This window comes from Rhamphochromis sp. 'chilingali', assembly GCF_963969265.1.
Source record: "Rhamphochromis sp. 'chilingali' genome assembly, chromosome: 22".
NCBI classification, from domain to species: Eukaryota; Metazoa; Chordata; class Actinopteri; order Cichliformes; family Cichlidae; genus Rhamphochromis; species Rhamphochromis sp. 'chilingali'.
The window spans coordinates 26,492,170-26,513,453 of NC_137950.1; the positions used below are offsets into that span (position 1 = coordinate 26,492,170).

The 21,284-nt window shown below is 40.0% G+C and overlaps 2 protein-coding genes across 14 annotated transcripts in view; one reads left to right on the forward strand and one right to left on the reverse strand.

Moving 5' to 3' along the window:
* The window catches only part of ttll6 (tubulin tyrosine ligase-like family, member 6), a gene marked incomplete at its 3' end in the record, with an annotated part of 21,172 nt that extends 13,812 nt beyond the window's left edge, over positions 1-7,360 (reverse strand). For 5 of the 10 annotated variants that reach the window (XM_080872703.1, XM_080872705.1, XM_080872702.1 and 2 more), the window contains exons 1-4: positions 7,226-7,360; positions 5,009-5,160; positions 3,477-3,551; positions 1,498-1,675 (exon numbers count right to left, since the gene is read on the reverse strand). In XM_080872703.1, the coding sequence (XP_080728829.1) occupies positions 1,498-1,646 (149 nt within the window). In that variant the 5' untranslated portion in view covers positions 1,647-1,675; positions 3,477-3,551; positions 5,009-5,160; positions 7,226-7,360. Of the gene's footprint in view, positions 1-1,497; positions 1,676-3,476; positions 3,552-5,008; positions 5,161-5,563; positions 5,638-6,955; positions 7,135-7,225 lie in introns of those variants that run through there. The other 5 variants (XM_080872698.1, XM_080872700.1, XM_080872701.1 and 2 more) reach the window with 5 other exon arrangements.
* Positions 5,721-21,253, forward strand: calcoco2 (calcium binding and coiled-coil domain 2). 4 transcript variants are annotated; one of them, XM_080872710.1, is made up of 15 exons: positions 5,721-5,823; positions 10,096-10,279; positions 10,368-10,470; positions 11,120-11,280; positions 15,999-16,124; positions 16,235-16,360; positions 16,436-16,528; positions 17,345-17,442; positions 17,518-17,587; positions 17,876-18,040; positions 18,134-18,322; positions 18,860-18,997; positions 19,093-19,222; positions 19,593-19,609; positions 19,908-21,253. In XM_080872710.1, exons 2-15 carry the CDS (start codon positions 10,109-10,111, stop codon positions 20,061-20,063), a joined length of 1,743 nt encoding a protein of 580 aa, XP_080728836.1. In that variant the 5' UTR covers positions 5,721-5,823; positions 10,096-10,108; the 3' UTR covers positions 20,064-21,253. The 4 variants fall into 4 exon arrangements, with proteins under 4 accessions (XP_080728836.1, XP_080728835.1, XP_080728834.1 ...); XM_080872709.1 differs by lacking the exon at positions 5,721-5,823 and adding an exon at positions 9,507-9,595; XM_080872708.1 differs by lacking the exon at positions 5,721-5,823 and adding an exon at positions 9,508-9,612.
* Positions 21,254-21,284: the final 31 nt, after the last annotated feature.

Genomic DNA, 21,284 nt, shown 5'->3' on the forward strand with positions numbered 1-21,284 from the left:
AACAATATCCTGATATCTGTATCACAATTTATAACCACGCTTTTTTGAGGTGAGCCTCTCTCTACAGCCCCATCATGTTAACAACTTGTTGCTAATTAAGCTAATTACTTGTAAAATGTTTCTTTTTAGCATCAAATACTTATATTGAGTTCACGTGACATCCTTCTAAATTACTCCACACTCAAAACTGTTAGCATCCTAAGTTTTTAGGTGATGTGTTTTATGTTTTTTGGTTTATTTTTGGATTTTTTCTTGTTCCATGGCATGTTGTCTTTATAGTTTAATGTTGCTTTCCTTGTACTTCCAAGTTTTGCTATTTATATTTCCGGTCCTTAGTTCTGTATCAGTGTTAGTTTCACTCTTGTGTCACCCTTGTTCTGTATCTGTGAGTAGTCAGTCTTTGTCTCTGTATTTGTTTGCCTTTGGTCTGTGTCCAGTTTCATGTCAAGGTCATAGTGTGTATCTGTTTATCTTCTTTGTTTAGTTTGTAATATTGGGTTATCCTCATCTGTGATCTCGCTCTGTGGTTGTCTGTTCTCTCAGATTAGTCTTGTGTCCTCTTTCAGTCATGTCTCGGTGTTCTGTTACTCTGTTCCTGTGTCAAGTGTGTGTGTGTCTTGTCTGGGCCTCTGTCTCTGAGTTTGTTATGGTTCGTGTCTTATTTTGATAGTCCCTTTTCTCATGTGTCTCTCATCAGTTAGATTCTCTTCACCCGGGTTGCCCAGGTGTTTCCTCTCTGCCCTGCTTCCTTCCTGTGCATATATTGTCCATATAATTAATTCCTGTTTAGTCTGAGTTTTGGTATTTTTGTATTAAAAGCTGTTTTGAGTGCAGTCCTGCCTCTGAGTCTGCACCCTGCAGCTACACATTAACACATGACAAAAATAAGGAAATTAACATTTAACTTCAGTTACCAAGTTGACATTTCTTAATTATTACTTTTCTCATCTTAAAAACTCATAGGTTCACGATCAACCCATGTAAGGTTGGAAGTGCAATTTGAATAATGGACACACTCTTTTGAAAGAATTTTGTCTGGTTGGAGGAGCCAAAGCAGCCAATTTTACAGAATAGTGAGTTACACCCACTTAACAAAACTTTGAAAAGAATTAACCCAACATTTCAAAGGTATCATTTTATGATCTGTATACATATTAGATTAATTTTTAATTTATAGTTTCTCTCTTTTGTTTTAATTATAGTCAATAAATTCAATAAATATTTTAATTCTGGAAAGATTACCAATTTAAGAATATATTTGAGCCTTTTGTTGCCCCTTACCAACTTTTTTGAGACATGTTGCTGCCATCAAATTCAGAAAGCGCTAATATTTTTATAAAAAAAATGGCACATTTTCTCAGTTCATGTTCTTTTGTGAATAAAATACAGGTTTATGATCTTTGCAAAACATTGCATTTTGCTTGCATTCACATTTTATACAGCGTTCAAACTTTTTCAGAATTGCCATCGTATGGACGAGCTCTTGCAGTAAAGTACCTCTTCTTGCTTTTCCTTCTCTGCTTGTTGACGGGTTGCGGCATGCATTTGTAAGATTCAGTTTGGCTTTCGCTCTCCTCTCCCTCACCCCGCTGCTCACATTTATGTGTGTCGGTGTTTCTTTCTGGGCTGTCCAGAGGTAGACCCATCCTGAATGAGAAACATGTGCTCAGCTGACCTGCAAGGCATGCCAAAAACTTCATGAAATTGTGACACAAACAGAAAAATGATCAATTTTCCAACACTCATATCTCTCATTCTGAATGGTATGTGCCATACAGCCACACAATGAAATTCAATCAAATAGAACAAACTACATGCTGTAAGTGCACGCGTGGAATCATGTTTCTGTTTCCATCTCTCTCATCAGGTGAGTGCTCTGGCTGTCAGCGTGCTGTCACAGGCTGGCATTCAAGGGTTATTGTGGCAGTACAGATACAGGGAGTGGGTAATACTACAGCCACAGTGAGGGGAAATGATCCTAATACCAAGCAGAAGTGCTAAAGTGTGACACTTTTTTACTTTTACTGCTTTTTATAACGTAAATTAAAAATACACATAAGTGGTGTAAGGAAGCAATACATGGACACCAGTGAAAATATCTCAGTCTATTCATTCTTCAGATGTTGTCTTTTAGTAGTATCCCTTCCCCATTTTCCCTGTTGAAGTGACAGATTTATCTTTTTATATTATACAGTTTATCTCCTCAACAACATCCTGCCTTCGACTGGGAGTAGAAAGGCAGCACAAAGCACCATTCGCTGTCTCGATCACCCTGATCATCAAGTTTTTTGACAGGAAACTGTCGAGCCTAAAAGCACTTTTACTAAATGACCACACTGAAATGATCACCAATACACTCTTCCAGATAAACATCACACAAGTTATTTGTAATTTTATATAAGTAGCAGGTATCACTGCAAGTATAAGCAGAGAGACATGGCACTCAGAGAATCCTGAACTGAGATATATGGGGGAAATTTAATAAAAGCAAAGAGGCTGCATAGAAACATAACTTTTAGAGGAAAATTATTTACTACTACTACTACTAATTAAAAGCAATCAGCAAACATTTTGAATGTTTTTTCATTATATCTAAAATAACAATAAAAAAGATAATAATAATAATAATAATAATAATAATAATAATAATTTACTTTATTCCTGCAGTACATTTAAAGGGGTTTACAACTTGCTTTGAAGGAAGCGGAAAGCAGGATAGTTTAGACTTAACCAGACAGCCAAATGTCAATTCACATATATTAAAAAAAACAAACAAACTACAAAACATAAAGATTAAAAATATAAGACTAAAATCAGACAATCAGAGGTGATTTAAACTTACTGACTCTGAAAAGCTTATCTCTTCAAGGAAGAGTGTTCTGACGCATCCTGATAGCAAAAGGATTGTCGTTTTTATGACTTTAATCACAATTTTGAAACAGTCAGGAGGAGTACACACTGTTGATAACCTCTTATCTCTGACTTGTTTTTGTCAAGAAAGCCAATGAAAAGAAAGCCTTACTATGTTGAACTTGGTTCATAGTACACACCTCTGTTGTCTATAATTAGTCCTCAGTATACAATATACGATTCATTTAGCGTGGATAATTCTATCCTATTAGTGTGGCTTTGTGTGAAATACACAAAGACAATATACAGGTCTTAACTCGGGTTATTTACGTGTTCTTCTGTAAACATCTTTCTGCATTCTGACCTAAACTGAGTCACTGTCACAGCAGCGTCTCAGCCGTTCGCCTCTGACTCTTGTCTGGTGTCTTACAGGGTCAAGGTGAGTTCAAGTGAACTCCTGGTAATGATCGTGACAGAATACTGCAGGTTGGTGGCATTAAAAAGGGACACCACAGGTACACACAGTGGGAGGTTACGGTGCCAGGTAACAGCACTCGGATCCAATGATCTGGATAATCCTGACCCTGAACTGTGAGCTTTACACTGGCTTGAAACACCCCACTGACCTCAGCCCAGATTCAGTTACAGCCCCGTGAAGGATTTCTCCAAGGCTCTCCTTCAGTGTTCAACAAAAGCAGGTACTGCAATGCAAATGAGAAAAAGTATACATAGAAAAAAAAACATACATACAACTTCATATGGATTTTTTCACATATACACATGCACCAGGCTGCAAAACCCTTTCTCAATTGTATCAAGTTGTTTAAATAAAGTAAATTCAATTCAGTTCAATTAATTAAAAATGCAAAATTAAGTCTATATCATTTGCACAAGCTAATAAATCCAAGTCTACAAACTGCTAACAGTTCAAAAAGATTCAAAGAGGAACTCTGTCACTTGACTGATTTCGGTGGTGAATGGTAACTCAAACTAACCCAGTTTAATTCAGCAGTATTGGGATAATTCACGTGTGCATCCATCCAGCCATCCATCCATTTTCAGACACTTTGACACTTATCCAGGTCATGAGGGCAGCAGACTGAACAAAGACCCAGACCTGCCTCTCCTTAGCCACCTCCTCCAGCTCTCCTGAGGGGATACCAAGTACTCCCCTGGCCAGCTGAGAGACATAATCTCTCCACTATGTCGTGTGTCGACCCAGACCTTGACTGACCAGTAAGTCGACAGCTTTGCTTTCACGTTCTGACTTTTCTCTATCACATAAGATCAGTACATTATCTGTATTACTGCAAATGTGTCATTCCATCTGTCAGCTTCCTGCTTTCATCTCCTCTCGCTTGTGAATGAAACCCTGAGATACTTAAACTCCTCTACTGGAAGCATAAACTCCTTCTAGCCCTGTAGTGGACACTCCATCCTGTTAGCACATGGAGGTGTTAATTCTCATCCCAGCCAATTCATAAACCACCCCAGCACAAGCTGCAGGTTGTTGCTCTATGAAACCAACAGAACATCGTTGTATAAAACCCCAAGACCCTCCAACCTTTGGCTGCACCTATTCTATCCTAAAATTATGAACAGAATTGTTGAAAAAGGGAAGCCCTGGTGAAGTCCAACATCTACAGTAATGAGTCTGATTTATTTAATCCAAACCAAGCTCTTACTGTGGTGGAACAGGGGTTGAATACCTCATGAAAACTACAACCCACAAAGAGGCATGTGGTCGAATGTCTTTTCCTACAAAACTCACATAGATGGGTTGGGCAAACTCTTATGTGCCCTCAGACAGCCCTGAGAGGAGATAGGGCTGGGACAAAACTGCAATCGTGAATCCAAGGATTGTCCAAGGGACATATGATTCTGTCCGTCACCCTGACATAGACCTGAAGCCTTGAGAGTGGCAATCTACCGCCCCAGTTTGCCTTTCCTGATTATGATTGGACATATCTTGACACAATCTGCTGAGTTTTTGTCATTTCTAAGGTGAAGTTTGTGGTTCTGTTGAATGACAACTAATATTTGGGCTTTTAGCACTCAAAACCTGTTGCATTTGACCGTTTTCAGTTCTATGCTAGTGTATCTGATAAACTGACAGCTCAATAGTGTCTCATCATCCTTTGATAAAGTTCTTACTTACCTGCACTGGTGAAGTCATCGATATTAGAGGGTGTTGCTCCCCCTTTGTCCACACCTCTTTGAATCACGGATCTCAGCTTCAAGAGCTTCGTAAGACACTGCCACACTCCTCAACAAGCAAACAGGTGAGCCACATCTCTGTACCTCTGGAGCCTTAAAAAAAAAGCAGATTTGTATCATCAGCTCAGATTGACTTACTTAGTTTGACTCAAGCAGTGGATCTGGTGACCAATTAGAAACAGTGGGGACAAAAAATAAAAAACCCAATCCCTCCTGAAAAGATTGAGAGATCTTAGTGGGGAGCAAGTGGAGAGGTATAATCCCTGACATTTGTTCGGTGAAATAGGAGAAGTGCTTTTCAACGCCTCGACTTGTTAAATTTAAATCTGTGCTGAAAAGAGCTGCAGCAGTGTGTGGTGTAAGTGAACAGGCTGGACATCGATCTTCCTGGCCAAGCTGAAACGAAGCACCTTCAGCCGGAGCATGAAGACAGAAGAGAAGATGTAGGCCAAACATTTGGCAAAGAAGAATAAAAAGTAGAAACGCGACACTGTACCTTGCTACTGAACATGTCTTAATTAGACATAACGGGCCTGGACAATAATGATGAGGTGACAGAGTAGCACAAAATCTGGTGAGGCTACAAGCTGGCACTGATCAGACGCCTTGATTAATCAGTCAATCAACATTAATTAATAATCAGCTGACATCTTACTCCCTTCCACACTCACTTATCTTTGTTATGATGCTTTAAAGATCTACTGCTAAGCTTCAAGCGACTGAACTGACGAGTCGTGACTGCACATGCTGTTCAAGGTATTTAACTGATATGTGTGTGTGTGTGTGAGCCTCATGGGAAATTATAGTTTAATGCAGGGGTGACGAGCTGCTTGTTTGTTTGTTTGCCACATGGAACCAATTTTAGTGGATCAATAAAACCAAAGAAATACATATACATAAATTATGGCCCATACATTTACAATACAAAAAGGATAAAGAGTTTTTCCATATTCAGTCAGCCTGCTGTTATCACAATGAAAAGCTTTAGGGCGATTCCTTATCAGAAACATATTACTTCAGTTTGTCAGTAAAAGGGCCTGCAAAACTAGCAATAACCCACACGATGTTCAGTAAAAACCAATCTCCATCCACTGGGCTGGATTTGACCTATGTATTAAATGAGAGTAAGAGTCTCTGGAACAATCTGAAAAGCAAATCAAAAAAGCCAGTCACTTCTTTCTAAGTTCCATCTTTTATTCCCTAAACAATTTCTGTACATTTTTCATACAGCTGATTAGTCCTCAAACTGTTTCCCCACAATGCTTGCTGTAGTATGCTGCTCCTGTAAAGCACTTTTGTAATGTGGCTTTGATAAGGACTATATATATTTTGACCAAGTACACGCCAAACTCTTTATTGTAACTTTTAGTCAGTTCCTGTTCTCTTTGAAGCTATTTATGTTTATTTTGCACTTCCTTTTAGGCTGTCTAATCTTGTTGTGGTTTCTTTTTTAGTTATAATTAAATTTTAGTCGTTTGTGTTAATTTTGCATCTTCTTTAGCTTCTTTTTGCAGATACAGATATTTTTGTTTTGCTTCATTACATCAAATGTAACTATTTTGATTCCTTCAATTACCATTTAAATGCTGCACTGCCACTGGCAAATGTCACCTAGATTATACTTGTAGCAAAGAAGCGTGGATCGGGCACAGTAACGTTTAGAAAGTATTTTTTGAAGGTTAGCATGAAACAAAGGGCGCAAATTATTATTATTTTTTTTTTTTCAAAAGTAAAAAGTATTCAAAAGAAAATGCATTGGTGGACATTTTCTTTAAGGTACAGTATTGTATGTTATCAAGTTTATTCTCTAATTTAAGCTACCCACGGTGTTGAGGTGCTAACTTGAAATGTGAAGATAAGCTCACGCAGAAAGGAGGCACAGACTTACAGAGCTTCTCTTTTCGGAGCCATCCTCAAGCCATTTTTAAGCAAAAACGTCTCTAAATTTAAATTTCAGTGATAGGTTGCGAGTGTTTCTCCCAGTGCAGTAAAAAACAAAAACAAAAGAAGTTTATCTGTGCTTTTAAAATCAAGCAAACGTCTAGCAAAGAAAACTGACCGCACAGCTTGACGCTAGACGTGTTGTTTCTATGGCAACAGAACGCCGACCTCTCCCCAGCTCGGTCAGCTTTAAAAAGGAAACAAAATGTGAATTTACCGATGGATGTGGTATCCTCTTGTTATCGGTGAGTAACACTAAACGAGCAGCCTTCCGTATTGTTAATGTTGCTGGCGTGTCGTGCTCTTGGTCTTGGCTGGGAGGACCGAGGAGCCCTATAACCTACAAATGTAAACATGAATGAAGTCGAGAAGAAGACGAAAACCCTGTTAAGACTTTTAGCCAATCACAAGTCGGGGTGTGAGAGTTCTCGTTTCTGATTGGTTGTTTGTTTCACCGATGAGGAAAACTGCATCAACAGGTGCACCACGTATCCCATGCGTGAAATACTGGGAATCTTTGTTTTGCTTTCTTTTGTTGTTGTTTTTATTGCAGAACTCAGAGAAAAGTTTTCAGTCACAATACATAATAGAAGATTTTCGGTATATTCCTAATCGTTTTAGGTATTCAAAGCGAATAAATTGTTTTTTAAAAAGAGATGTGCAAAAAAGGATTTTGAAGGAGATGTTATTTTGTAAAAGACAGACATTTCAGTGTGGCAAAAGCTAAAAAGAAAACCCACTGAATTCTTAAAAAAAAGTATGACAAGAGCTAGTAAAAAATGTTGGGAGTCTTGCAGGTTTTAAAGTCATAACTACAGAAAAAGAGCCTGGCTCCCTCTTGTGTTTCCATCTCTAGTTGTAAGCAAAGTGTTAAAATTGGACTACATTTCCCAAGATGCAGCCATCATTAGAATGCCTTCACAGATAATCTGAAACAAGAGGTCCAAGCCTTTGTGCATACTGACTATAAGTTATATGTCTTACTGTTTCTGTAGTTTTGTATTTTGAATTTTATTGCATTCTGCCCGTAGTTTTTATTCATCTTAACTTGCAACCTTATAAAAGAATAACTTATTTATATTTATACATACATACATACACACACAGTTTGACACACTTATGCAGCTTTCTTGTAATTTCTTTAAGGAGTCTTCAGGAATATTTTTCGAGATGTCTTGAAGGACATTCAACGCTCTTCTTTGGATGTTGGCTGCCTTTAGCTCTGTTCTCTGTTGGAATGATCACACACTGCTTCAATAATGCTGAGGTCCGGGCGCCATGAATCATGGAGGCCAGTCCATGAGTGATGGTGTTCCACTCTGTGATTTTTTTTTTTTTTTTTTTTTTTTTTTTTTTTTTTTTTCATTCCTTGTATGGTCTTACTGCATTGGCTGTGTGTTTGGGACCATTGACATGCTGAAAAATAAAACTATTGCCAATCAGACACTTTCCAGATGGTATTGTATGGTGAGTCAAAATCTGACCTTGTTTCTTTGCATTCATAATTCCAACAATGATGACAAAATCCCAACACCACCGCCAAACCATGACAGAGCATCCACTGTGTATTACAAATGGTTGTGTCCATTAATTTCAAGTTCAGATTCATCAGACCTGTCAACACTGAATTTCAGTCCAGCTCTGGTGTAATTTGGCATGCCTCTGCCCTTCCTCCCACTTTCCCTTTATTAAGCACGACTTCTTGACAGCCATCCTTACACTGAGACCATTTCTGATGAGGATTCGGTAAATAGTAGATGAATCAACTGAAAGGTCAGAAAGATCTTTTTTGTGTAGACCTGCTATGTCTCCTTTACCCTCCACTTTTCCACGTTCCTCAAATTAAGGGACATAGAGAAAACTACAATAAGATATGCATCTTGTCGATGCACAAGTACTATTTTACACCTGTTAAACTGTGTTATCTTTGGTATTTTTCATAGCTCACACTAAAGAAATATCAAGAAATTATGTGTTTCTGCGATGGTAACAAAGTGCCTAAAGATACAGTTTAAAATTGGTTCTTTGCTCAGTTTTCTGTTATGTGTAGACAACATGGTTTCATCACTTCAGCTACATGCTTCTTTCAAGCTTGAATGAGTTATAGGTCAGTGTTAAGTGGGTTAATAAACAAAACATTCCTCTAAATGAGGAATGATCAAGTACGAGGACTGGACTAAAATCGGGGCAAAAGCATCCAATTTGAACGACCTTCAGAAAGCCTGGAGGAGGTACAAATTACAAAATATGAAAAACTGAAGGGAAGGGTTAAAACAATGTTTAAAATGTATTGTTTAAATAAATGTTGTTTTTTTTAAAGCACTATTCAGGTTCTCAGGACTACACAAATATAACATAATCATTCATATCTGACATCTGCAAAGAGCTTTAAAAGTTTTTCTGAGTTTCCCCCCCAGGCATGAGGTTTTAAAAGATTGTTTTCAGCTCTTACGTGACATGCCCGAAAAAAGCCCCTTCTGCGTCACTGAGGTTTGTAACGTTTACGTGCATGCAAAACAAATATCCGACGAGCATGTGAAGGCAGCACTCAGCTGGTAGTTCCCTGAGCAGCAGACGTCGGAGCGAGGTACTGACAGAAAATATGTGAGTTTCATGTGTTTAGCCGAACATCTGACTGCGATTTTAGGATTATTAGAAGAGTTTCTGTTGTAGTTTTTATCTTGTATGCGTGGAAGACGTCGGTTAAGTCCAGGGTGCGGTCTTTTAGGCTGTTTTGCTTTCGATTTCTTCTTCTTTCTTTTTTTTTAATGATCTATCGTGAGTTTACGGCCTTCAAAAGTTTATAAAACACATTTGAGGTCATCGGCTGACAAGGGGGATGTCTTAAAAATAGCATTTAAGTCATTTTAGTTGTAGGAAAGTTGATTTTCAGATCGTTTTTGGAGCGTAAGCAGTCAAAGAATAGAACAATGGTAAGTGCGCAAAAGCAAATAAGCAACAACATCAGGAGGAGGCCTGTAACACCGCTGCTGCTTTCTGTCCTGACACCGAGAGCTTGCTGTACCTGTTCTCATCTGTCAGCGTCCTGAAATGTTTCATCATCGACCTTTATATGTTTTCTGGCAGAGTGCATCTCAGCATGGAGAGCAACACTGCTACAGAGGTAGCAGACCACTTGGCGCGCACCTTCTCCCAGGTGGTGTTCATCGACATCCCTCAGTCATACCCACCGTCCACCCACGTCACCTGCAGCTACACCCTCACTGCGGCCTTCCAGCCCAACCCTAGGGACTGGGTGGGCATCTTTAAGGTGGGTTGGATCAATTAAATCCTCAACTTTTTTTTTATAAATGTTAAATCAAAGAATGTCCTTCTTAAGCTTTTCTACCCTTTTCCAGGTGGGGTGGACCACAACAAAGGATTATCATACCTTTGTGTGGGTGGAACCATGTATAGATGTAGTTGGGGAACAGACAGTGACAAGGCAAGCTTTCTTTAAGGGTAAGAAATGCTTTCACTTCTGTTTCCAGGTGAATGTGTTTGGCTGTGTTTGTAGTGTACACCCTAGTTGTGTCTTAAATGCAAACAGTTTAGGATTAAATCTGTTTTTCCTGAGCTGCTGTGTCAATGATCTGCACAGACAGATATGATTATATCCAGGTTTCACCCACAGAATCCTATTTTTCTTTTTGTTTTTTGTCCAGTTAAAATGGCAGAAGCTCAAACAATCCATCACTGGTTTTTCAGATTTACAATAAAGTATCCACATATTTTATGACTCAAAGAGGTGAAAGTACCCCATGTTTTGCACACAAGAAAGTCAATATGTTATATAACCAAAATCTAAGCTTTTAGAGAGCCTTATTTTCATAATAATGAAACTTTTCTTGATATTAGATTTTTTTTGAACTTGTCAATCAGAAACCATTTTTAGCCAATTTTACAAGAACATGTAAAAACAAATCTATCATTCTGGCATCTTCAGGGTTTTTGTGTGTTCAGTTTATTGGGGGAGTTTAAAATGTAATATGGATCTGTTTACATTTTTTAGCATTTTATTGATTGAGAAACAAAATAATAAACGTTTCAAAGAGCAGTGAGAGTTTTTGAGTCATCATGACATCAAGATCTCGTTATCCGTTTCCTTCAGATTACTACCTTCCCAAAGATGAGATCGAGTTCTACCAGTTCTGCTACGTCGACAGCACCGGTCAGGTGCGAGGAGCCAGCACTCCTTTCTGTTTCAGAAGCCCTGCGGAGCAAAGCCTGGAGATCAGCCCAGACGACGACCTGCTGGTTATCACAACACAGGTAAGTGACTTAAACCTGACATAAAGGAAGCGGCAGGGTAGCCAGGATAATGTAGTGAGGAGTGATGTGGTGTTGAACAAGCTGGAGATAGGTTTCGAGACTCTGATTAGAGGGTATTACAGCAGATGACGACAAGGAAAAAGATGCATAAATTGTGCAATATTTTTCACTTGGTGAAAGCATGGCAACGTCACCTTGTTGATATGTATGTCAAAGCAAAGCTCAGAGTTACAGATCACACCCAGATGGTGGGCGGAGCTTGATGTTGAAGGGCCTGTTTTAATTTCCTAGCTGCAGGTCAGGTATGTAAGGCCAAATAAAAGAGGTTTACAGCCTCAGAGGTTCACAAGTGCTATTCCAAATCTTTGTGAATCCATCTGCTGTGGGAAATAACAAAGCTAAAAGTACCTATATTTGGAGTAACTAAGCTGTAGGAAGTTTTCTGACATCCAGAAATGAAGCTGCAAGACAAAAAAACAGGACCACCTTAAAACCATCTTAAAATATGGAGCTCAGTTTTGTGACTGTACAGCAAATAAAGACGCCTCATATGCCACGTTAATGAATCAAAAATTTAAAACGGCATGAAAAAAAAGCCTTTTGCCCACATACACTCGCCACCTTTCAAATTACTTCTTCAAGCTTCAAAGCGCCTTCATAGCCTCACAAATGTAAAAGACTCATCTGGAACGCCGTCACACTGACAAAATCCAGCCACAGACGCCCAACGTGCAGTATGAACGCGTCAGAAGTATTTAAACCAGTTCTGTGGCATTTTCTGCTGCAGTAGGTGCTTTGTTATGATGATGCATACACAGACTCAAAGTGAAAGCATTACAAGCTTTGCTGTCTAAGCTGGTAAAAACAAGTTATACATTCTAATAACAAAGCCTTTAAAAAGACTTACGGCCCTAGCAGGGTCTCTTCCTGACATTGTCCTGGAGTGGGTGTGGTCTCTCGCCCCCCTGCCTAGGTGCCGTCCGTTTGGTACAGCTGACTCCCATCAGCAGTTAGAGGTACTTAAGGCCAGGGATAGGTGAGCTCTAGGCCAGAACCAAGCCAGGTAACTATAGACCGATAGCTTTACCATCACATATATGTAAAGTTATAGAGAGAATGATAAATGTAAGATTAATATATTATGTAGAAAGTAGAGGATTTATCTAACTATCAAAGTGGATTTAGAAGAGGGAGAAGTACTATGGATCCAGTATTGTGTTTGGAGCATGAAATTAGGAGGGCTCAGATAAATAAAGTGTGTGCGGTGGCAGTGTTTTTCAATATGGAGAAAGCTAATGATATGATGTGGAGAGAAGGTTTGTTAATTAAAATCCATAAATTGGGTGTTAGGGGGTGGATGTATAGGTGGATTTTGGATTTTTTTAAAGGGTACGCAAATACAAGTGAGAATTGGAAAGTGTTAGGGTTCCTGGGTCTTTGACCCAGTGGTTTCTGTTTTGTACCCTTTATTTGTGTTCTCTTCTTAGTTTATTTTTGTGAAGGATTTGGTTTCTGTTTTACATTTCTATTTTTTCCCCCAGTTCTTCTTGGTGTGTGATTTTGTAGTTCTTAAGTTTGGTTCCATACTCCATCTGTTCTGTGTCCAGTCAGTGTCTGTGCCTGCCCCACGTCTCTGTTACAGTGCCTGCTTGTGAGTCTGTGTCTATAAGTTCAGTCTGTGTTTCCTGTTTTACTTTGAAAGTCCGTATCTCATGTTAATGCGTCTAGTTTTGCTTCCTTTGTCTCGTCAGCCCTGTTTTGTCCCAGCTGTGTTTCCCTCCTGTCTCATCTTTTGATTGCCTCCTCTGTGTATTTAAGCCCTGTGTTTCTGTGTCAGTGTCGCAATCTACCATCATATTGTACTGTATGGTCTGTTTCCCAGGCTGCCGCATTAGTTTATTTTGTATTCTAGTTCAGCCAGTTTTTTGTTTTGCCGTCCAGCATTAAATCTGTATTTAAGTTCACCTTTTGTTTCCGTGAGTCTGGATTTTGGGTCTTTTTCCTGCCTGCACACAGCCTTCACATGACAGAGTTATTCAGGAGAGGTTTTCTGTAGAGAATGGGACTCCTCAGGGAGCATAGTGAGTCCCTTGTTATTTTCTCTAATGATTCATGATGTGTTTAATGATATAGAGCGTGGGGTGGGATGTTCACTTTTTGATGGAGCCTTATGGAGGAGAGAGAGGAATGTAGAACTTATTGTAAAGAAGCTGCAGGAAGCAGTTGGTAAAGTTGAAGAGTGGTCGTATAAGTGGGGCTTCAAAGGGGTTAGTGAGGAAGTTGGGTGAAGCTATATGGCGTGGAATTAGAAAGAGTGAGGAAGTTTAAGTTTCTGGGTTTGTGGTTGGCTGGGAGGGTAACTTGGGGTGCACACATTCAGGAATTGGTGGGTAAGTGTAAAAGTTTTAAATATTTTGAGGTGTTTAGTTTGGAGGGATTGGGAAGCGAATAGCGAATCCTTGGGGGCCATATACACTGGGTTGGTGAGGTCAATGTTAGATTGTGGTTGTGTGGCATGTAATTCGGTAGCAGACACTACTCTTGGGAAATCAGATGTTATTTGGTATCAGGTGTTAAGACTTTGTACAGGGGCATTTAAAACAACGCCTACTGTAGCCTTGCAGATGGAGATGGGGGAGATGCCACTAGGATTGAGGAGAGAACATCTTAGATTGAATTATTGGGCAAATTTACAGGGGCAGGATCACCCTACACTAGAAGTATTTAAACCTTGCTGGGAGAAAGGAGGGAATTAAAGAGCTTTGGATGGGTGGGGGGGGGGGGGAGAGAGCTAGAGAATTTAATTTGGATCAGTTAGTCATGTCAACGAGTGCCGTGGCCTGCAATCCCTCCATGGATACTTCCTGAAGCAGTAGTAGATTTTGTATTATTGGACAAGAAGAGTAAGGATAGGCAGGTGGTCTGTACTCCCATTCAGTTCAGGGTTACATTGAACAGTATTATGGGTATGTGCAAGTATATACAGATGCGAATCCAGCTAGTCAAGTGGGGGTAGAAGTGGTGATTCTGGATTTTATGGTAGAAATTGGGAAGAGAATAAATGATGGCTTGTCTGTGTTTACAGGAGAAATGATAGCAATTCTATTAGCGGTTCAGTGGGCGGAAGAGATGAGGCCACTGAAAGCAATTATTTGTTCAGATTCAAGAGCATCCTTGGTCAGTCCATAGAGCGGTCATTCAGAAGGTCGATCAGATATTTTAAGAGATTCGGCAAAGTCTTTTCAGAATACATATGATGGGTCTGTTAGTAGTGTTTGTATGGGGCGAGGGGGAATGAAGAAGCAGATAGGTTGGCAAAGGAAGCCACTTATCATAGGATAGATCATCTGGCGGTGAGTTTTGTTCAAGCGGATTAAGAGTATTTTAAAGTTAGAAATGAGGGCTAGATGGCAAAAACAAAGAAGAAAAGAGGGGAAGGTGGTTCTATAAAATTCCAAGGGGGGTAGGAGAAAGGAGAGCCACAGGACGGAGTAGGCGAGAGGAGGAGGAGGAGGAGGAGGAGGAGGAGGTGGTGGTGGTGTCAAGAATGAGATTTGGACATACAGGATTGAATTCTACACTATTGTTGATAGGGAAACATAATTCAGGGAAATGTGGTTATTGTGGAGAGGAGGAAACTTTAGCACATGTTGTTTTGCAGTGTTGGAAGTATAAGGTAGAGAGGAGACAACTGGTCCGAAAATGAAATTGGATCTTATTAAGTTATTGCAAAAGGAGTCGGAGAATAAAAGTTATCAGGCTTTGATTTAAGTTTTTGGTGTGTGTGTGTGTGTGTGTGTGTGTGTGGGTGGCTTGACTCCTGCTCAGTGAAGAGGAGTGGGTTTGGTGATTAACCTTCTGTTTTGCTTAATTTTTTCAGGGTTTTGACCAACTACTGAGTTGTGTTTACTTCTTTTTTTCTTTTTTTTAATGGTGACAGCAGCTTGACCGTCTCTGAGTTTTGTTGGAATGTTAATAAAACCTTTTAATTTAACCGTTTTACCTCTTTCTCTCCTTTTTCAACCTTTTTGTTACTTCCCCTCATCCCCTAGACCTTTTCATGTGTTCACATTTTCCTGCTGTTTGAAGGGTTTTCTTGACTTTGTCCACCTCTGTTTTGTCTCTGTATCCCCTGTCTTCACTCCACTTCCGGTCTATTTTGATGATTGTTTTGCCTTGCTTTCCTCCTGTGAATTGACTTGTCTTTTCCCCTAATTCCTTGATGTTGTGGTTTTTTTGTTTGTTTGTTTTCCCCTACCCCAAGTCTCATCTTTGCCTGTCTGAATTCTCGCCTGTGTGAGCGTCTTCCCCACCTTATCTCCACCTGCACCCCTTTCAACCCTGTGTACATTCAGTCTTTATACTTTGTCAGATTCTGTAATATTTTATTCCACTGTTTTCAGTGTCCGTAGAGGGTTAGGTCTTTAGTGCTTAGTTCTGCAGTGAGCGTAATAGATCACAAACACTGTTCGCAGTCACGTGTCAGTGAGCATCTGGGCTATTGAAGAGCTTCTGAAGATGTTTGTTTTTAGCCAAAAAAAAGTATCTGTGATCCCTGAGAGGTCTTTGCTCGCCATTATACTTCTAATACTTCAGAGGGGTTAAATGCAGTGCTTGCTTCTGACTTTTGTCTCTTCAATAACACATGAGAGCAGGTCGCAGTGTCTGAAAAGTAAACAGAGCTTTTTATTGACATATTTGGTTTTTCCTTTTTCCAGGACCAAGTTGAGCAGAGCTTACGTGAAAAAGCTGAAATGCAGAAAGAGCTGGATCAGATAAGAGCTGAAAATGAAACCTTGAAGAGTGCTCTGCTGAGGGAGCAGCAGCAAGCTGCCGGCTTAAAGGTCCACTTATCTTATTTTCCACTCCGCCATTTGTCTTGTGCAACAGAGAAAATAGTAAAGTGTAAGCTGAACTTTGGTAAGCTGACTCAGTGTTATTGATTCTCTCACAGGGGCAGAATGAGCAAAAAGAGAAAGAAAACGCCGAACTGGCCACTGAACTGGATCAAACCAAGCAACAGATTAAAAACCTGAGAAGCTCTTTGCAGCAGCAGCTGAAAGAAAATGACAGCTTGAAGGTTTGCCCTCGCTTGACATTTTACATCTAAATTCAGCACTTTGACATCTGTGTAAAAACTTATGTTTGACGTTAGGAGGAGATGGTGATCCAGATGACGAAGCAGATGGAGATACAGCAGGACAGCGTCACTGAGAGGAGGGAGCGGAGTTCATCGAGAACGAGCGAGGTAAGATGGATTCTGTCTCACTGTTAGACGGTCTAAAGTAAGTGAGCTTTGTTAAGTGGGAGCTTTGAACACCACCGATGTTTGGTTCTGGGCTGTATGTGGACTAATCCACTGTCCAGCTCCCAAAGTGCTGAAAGGAAAATCGCGTTATGCTGGATTTGAAGTGATAAGCTGTAATATTTGATGTTTATGTTGCATTTTTAATATGCTTTGAGTTGTAAAGGTCTCAGTGTGATTTCCCGGTTAAATTTAAAGTAAATAAAGAAGTCTGTAGAGCCAGTTTGCTCAATGCAAGCCGTGTTTGTGCAAATTATGTGTGCAAACAAACTTTTTTTTTTTTTTTTTTTAAACTGCCACACTTCACTCTAATGGCAGATATAAAAAATCTTGATACCACAGTCATAGTTTTGTAAAATTGTTGTTTTTCTTTCCTTTTTTCCCATTTTCATCATTTTCAATCTCAGTTTCACATGTCAAGTGAACCCTTCTCCTATGACTGCTGATCTGAATCTTACAGTAACCTTGTAACGTTGGATCCAAGAAACATAAGCTGGAGCGAATATGATGACAGCAGAACTTTTATTTAATACTGTGGTTTTTACTGGGACATAGACACTCCCGCTCTCTCTCTGCTGTCACGTCCGCTTCCCTCCTCCGACTGTCATTGCCAACATATAAAGAGACACAATAACTGTCAGATCCCAGCACACCTGTTCACCCCGCCCCTGCGCCGCCCCGGGAGCTCACTGCGTCACCCCTCCTCTGCAGCTGGCCAGAGACCACACCCACACCACAAACCTCTTCCTTGTTTTACAGGAGAAATACGATCGAGCTGTGCAGAAGATCAACCAGCTGAAAGACGAGCGTGAGAAGCTGAAGGAGGCGATTGAGGCCCAGAGTGAGGAGATCTCCAAGTGAGTCATTTTCTACTTCAAACCAAAACTTTTAGAACACATCTGCTTACTGATGCTCAAATCTGTGCGTTTTAGGCTGAATGCAAAGGTCAGAGAAGGTGAACGGGAGCTGTTTAAAGCAAAGGACGGCATCCAGCTCATCGAGGTAAATCTTTACCTCTGTCAGTGCGCCCCAGGGTGGCTGTGGCTACAATGTAGCTTGCTATCACCAGTGTGTGAATGTGTGTGTGAATGGGTGGATGACTGGATATGTAAAGCGCTTTGGGGTCCTTAGGGACTAGTAAAGCGCTATGTAAATACAGGCCATTTACCATTTAGTTAACTTTATGTACTGCTGTGATCATTTTAAATGGGCTGGCCTGAGAGTTCATTCATTCAGTTGTCATTTATTTGGAACCAGAAAAATACAAAAATATATATTGCATGCTGGCAGGTGGACCTTCAGAGCAGCAGGAAAGAGAAAGAGAGGCTCGCTGCAGAGCTGCAAAGACTGCAGAGCCTCACCTACAACGTGGACAAAATGCAGAGAGAGAACCAGGACTTACAGAGGAGGCTTTCAGTGCAGGAGACTCAGCAGAGCCCTTCGGATGACCTAAAGGTGCGAACAGGTTTAAAAAAAAAAAAAAAAAGGGGATCGTAACCTCCTAAAAAGTACCTAATTTCATGTCTTAAAGATGAGTCTCCTTCTTAGTTTCAGTGTCAGACTCTTACCAGACAGCTACAGGAGACTCAGGCCAAGCTGGCAGCTGAAAAGGAGGAGACCAGAAATGCCAAGAGACGTAATGAGTATTTGGAGGCGGAGATGCAACAAATCCGGGATCAGCTGGAGAGCGTGTGCAAAGCATTGGATGGCGAAAAACGGAAGAGCAGCAAATTTGAGGTGAATCGATGTGAAATTTTAAGATTTAATTCTTATCTGTTTTGGGTTTTCTTTTTTCCTGCTCAAGCTCCACCTAAATCAGAACAAGCAAGAAAAATCAGCTGATAATCATTAAAATAAATATAACTAAATAAAAACAGAAGAAAAGCTGAGAAAATTAAATGATGCTATATTTATCATGTGCATATTGAACTCTGAGCTACTGTCCAGAGTGCATGAAATTAAGTGCCTAAACTCATGATATAATATAAAGGTACAGACTAAAAATTCAGCTTATTATTTTTTTAATATTTAGCTGATCTGATACTTTGTGAGAAATGTGCAAATATCAAACCCCAAGAGCCCCTGAACTTGACTCTATATGACACCTTTGGATTGGACCTCATTAAAGTTCTCAGCGGGTTCGACACAGGCTGGAAATTCTTTAGACTTAAGGTGTTTTAATTCTGTGGTTTATTATCATTTTGGAATTTTTGACCTGCAGTTTGTCTGTTGGACGTTTCTGAAAATTGAACTTGGTTTTCTTTGATTTTTCAGCTGCAAATCCTTGAAGTTAATGAAGTGTTGGCAGATAAGAACATCGCCATAGATGAAAGGGAGTCGACCATAAATCGGAAAGACAATCAGCTCACACTCCTGACACAAGAGAAGGAGGAGCTTGCTCGAGAAAACCAGGTACACACAATAACGCTGGCTCTACTCGGTAGATGTTCAGACTCAGAATCACTTTAAAAAAAATGTTGACACCTCAACTGTGTTTATTTTGCCAGACTCTCAAAGAAACTATTCAGGACCTGCGCAGACTTTACACAGAACCCCCTACGACTCCTGCAGAACCTTTGTACTTGCAGCCAGATGACGACGCACCACCTGCTTCAACCCACGTTTATGAAACCATAGGTGGGAAACTGTCTCACACATGTACTGTCTAAAACCTACCAAATCTGAAGAAAATACTAAATTTAGTATATTTAGCTATTTACACAAACTTTTACCTTGATGTTACAGCCCCTCTAAGTACTGAGGGGCGACTTGGAGTGTGGTTCTTCCCGTTAATTGTCGAGCATTTCCAAGCACTCAAAATTTCATGTGTACAGGACATGTGTGCATGAAATCATGAAACTCTGTTTTGGTTGCAGTTCTTAACAATCTTGCAAAACTGCACTTATTTCATGCCTGTAACGTGCTTTCATTTAAAGATTCGTATCACTGTGTAGGTGAAAAATTCCCCTTATATGGCGCTCACTGCTTTTCTTCTGTCTCATTGCAGGACCAGAGGACGAGGAGGTGAGTCAAATACTTTCCTTTTTATTTAAGTTTTTATATTTAATTCAGTCCAGCTTCACACCTACAGTGGTTTTGGTTTAGGATTTATTTTTTCCTGATAGCCTTGGTGCAGATATCTTGACTAAAGCTGCCACAGAGTGACTCCCGTGGCATCTCTCCCCTCCAAAACACATTAATGAGAAAAGCGCCCCTCCCTCGAGTGACTCGGCTGTTTAGGGTTTATTTTTGAAGCGGATTTAAAACTTAATCCGCTCGCTATTCCATTACGACCCCTGATGTGCTGCCGTCTCCATTTCAGTCGCTGGTGTGTCGTCACTGCCGCGAGAGCTTCCCCGGCATCACCCAGGACGAACTGGATCAGCACGAGCAGTGTCACCGCGTCTGCCCCTTCTGCACGATGATCTGTGACGACATGGACCAGGCCACGTTTGAAGATCACGTCTACAGCCATTAGGAGAGAGAGCGGCAGCAGCGTGGTTTGAATAAGTCTTAAGAGATGGGTGGTTATACATTTAAAAGTAACTTCTTGGCTTCAACATGTTGGCCTGCAGACACTGGAAACCTGCCTGTGTTACATAATCCTTCGCGGCCTATGTTATTGCATTTAAATATTAAAAACGTAAAAGTAGACGGCACAACTTCTCTGCTTACATTTTGGCACATGCGCGCACACACAGATATTTGGCTCTGCTGCTGGTATTAACACACGAAGTGTCAAACAAGTCAGTTAAACTAGACTACAGTCAAACGCCTCATTAAAACCTACTTAGGACATGCAAACTTCTGAATGCACGCTGAAAAATTCACACACACACACACACACGCGTTATAAAGACACACCCGTGGTGGTTTCACATGAATTTAAAGGCTGGTTAGTGAATAAATCCTAAACATTATGAATATGGGAGATATTTAGGGACACAAACACTGATGTTGAACCCCTGCCACATGCAAAACATGTAATGTTTCGCACCACAAATTTGAGTCTACTTCTCCCCCCACTTTTCTTAAGTTTTTCCACAGGCACTGGTTTGGTGAAGAAATTGGAAAGTTGTGTGGAAATTCAAGTTTCTTAATATTATAGGCTTTAACTGTATTGTAACGGTCCTCTAATCAGTAATCATAATGTGATGCTTCACTGCTGCAGAAGCCTCGAAGCAGATAGTGGTCTCATTGGTGGTCACCCTAACATTGTGCTATCAGAGTATGTCGTTTTTGTTCTCCTAAGTTTCTGAAATCAGGAAAGATTATCAGTCATGTATAACGGAAGAAGTATAGTTAAGATAAAGACTCCACTCTGTCATATTTGCTGAAGAGATGATAAAACCTTAGTTTACCTGACCTGAACATCATCGGGGAGGATTTAAAAAAAAAAACAAAAAAAACAAAAGCTGTTTTTCTTTCCAGCACAAGCAGGATGTGATATAATCTTAAAAAAAATGACCCCACTAGCAGTTTAAGATCCCATCTTTGTCTCAATCTTAGTAGTCTTTAGTTTCTCACATTGAAAGTCAGTTTTAAAGTTTTTACTTTTGAATATAGCCATCAGAAAAATGTGTGATTTTATTAAATGATCCTTGAAGTTGATGGATATAGCATTTTAGGTTAATATCGAAACTTGATGAAATATTAAATATATTATCCGGAGTTATTCATTTGTCTTTGCACTTATCTG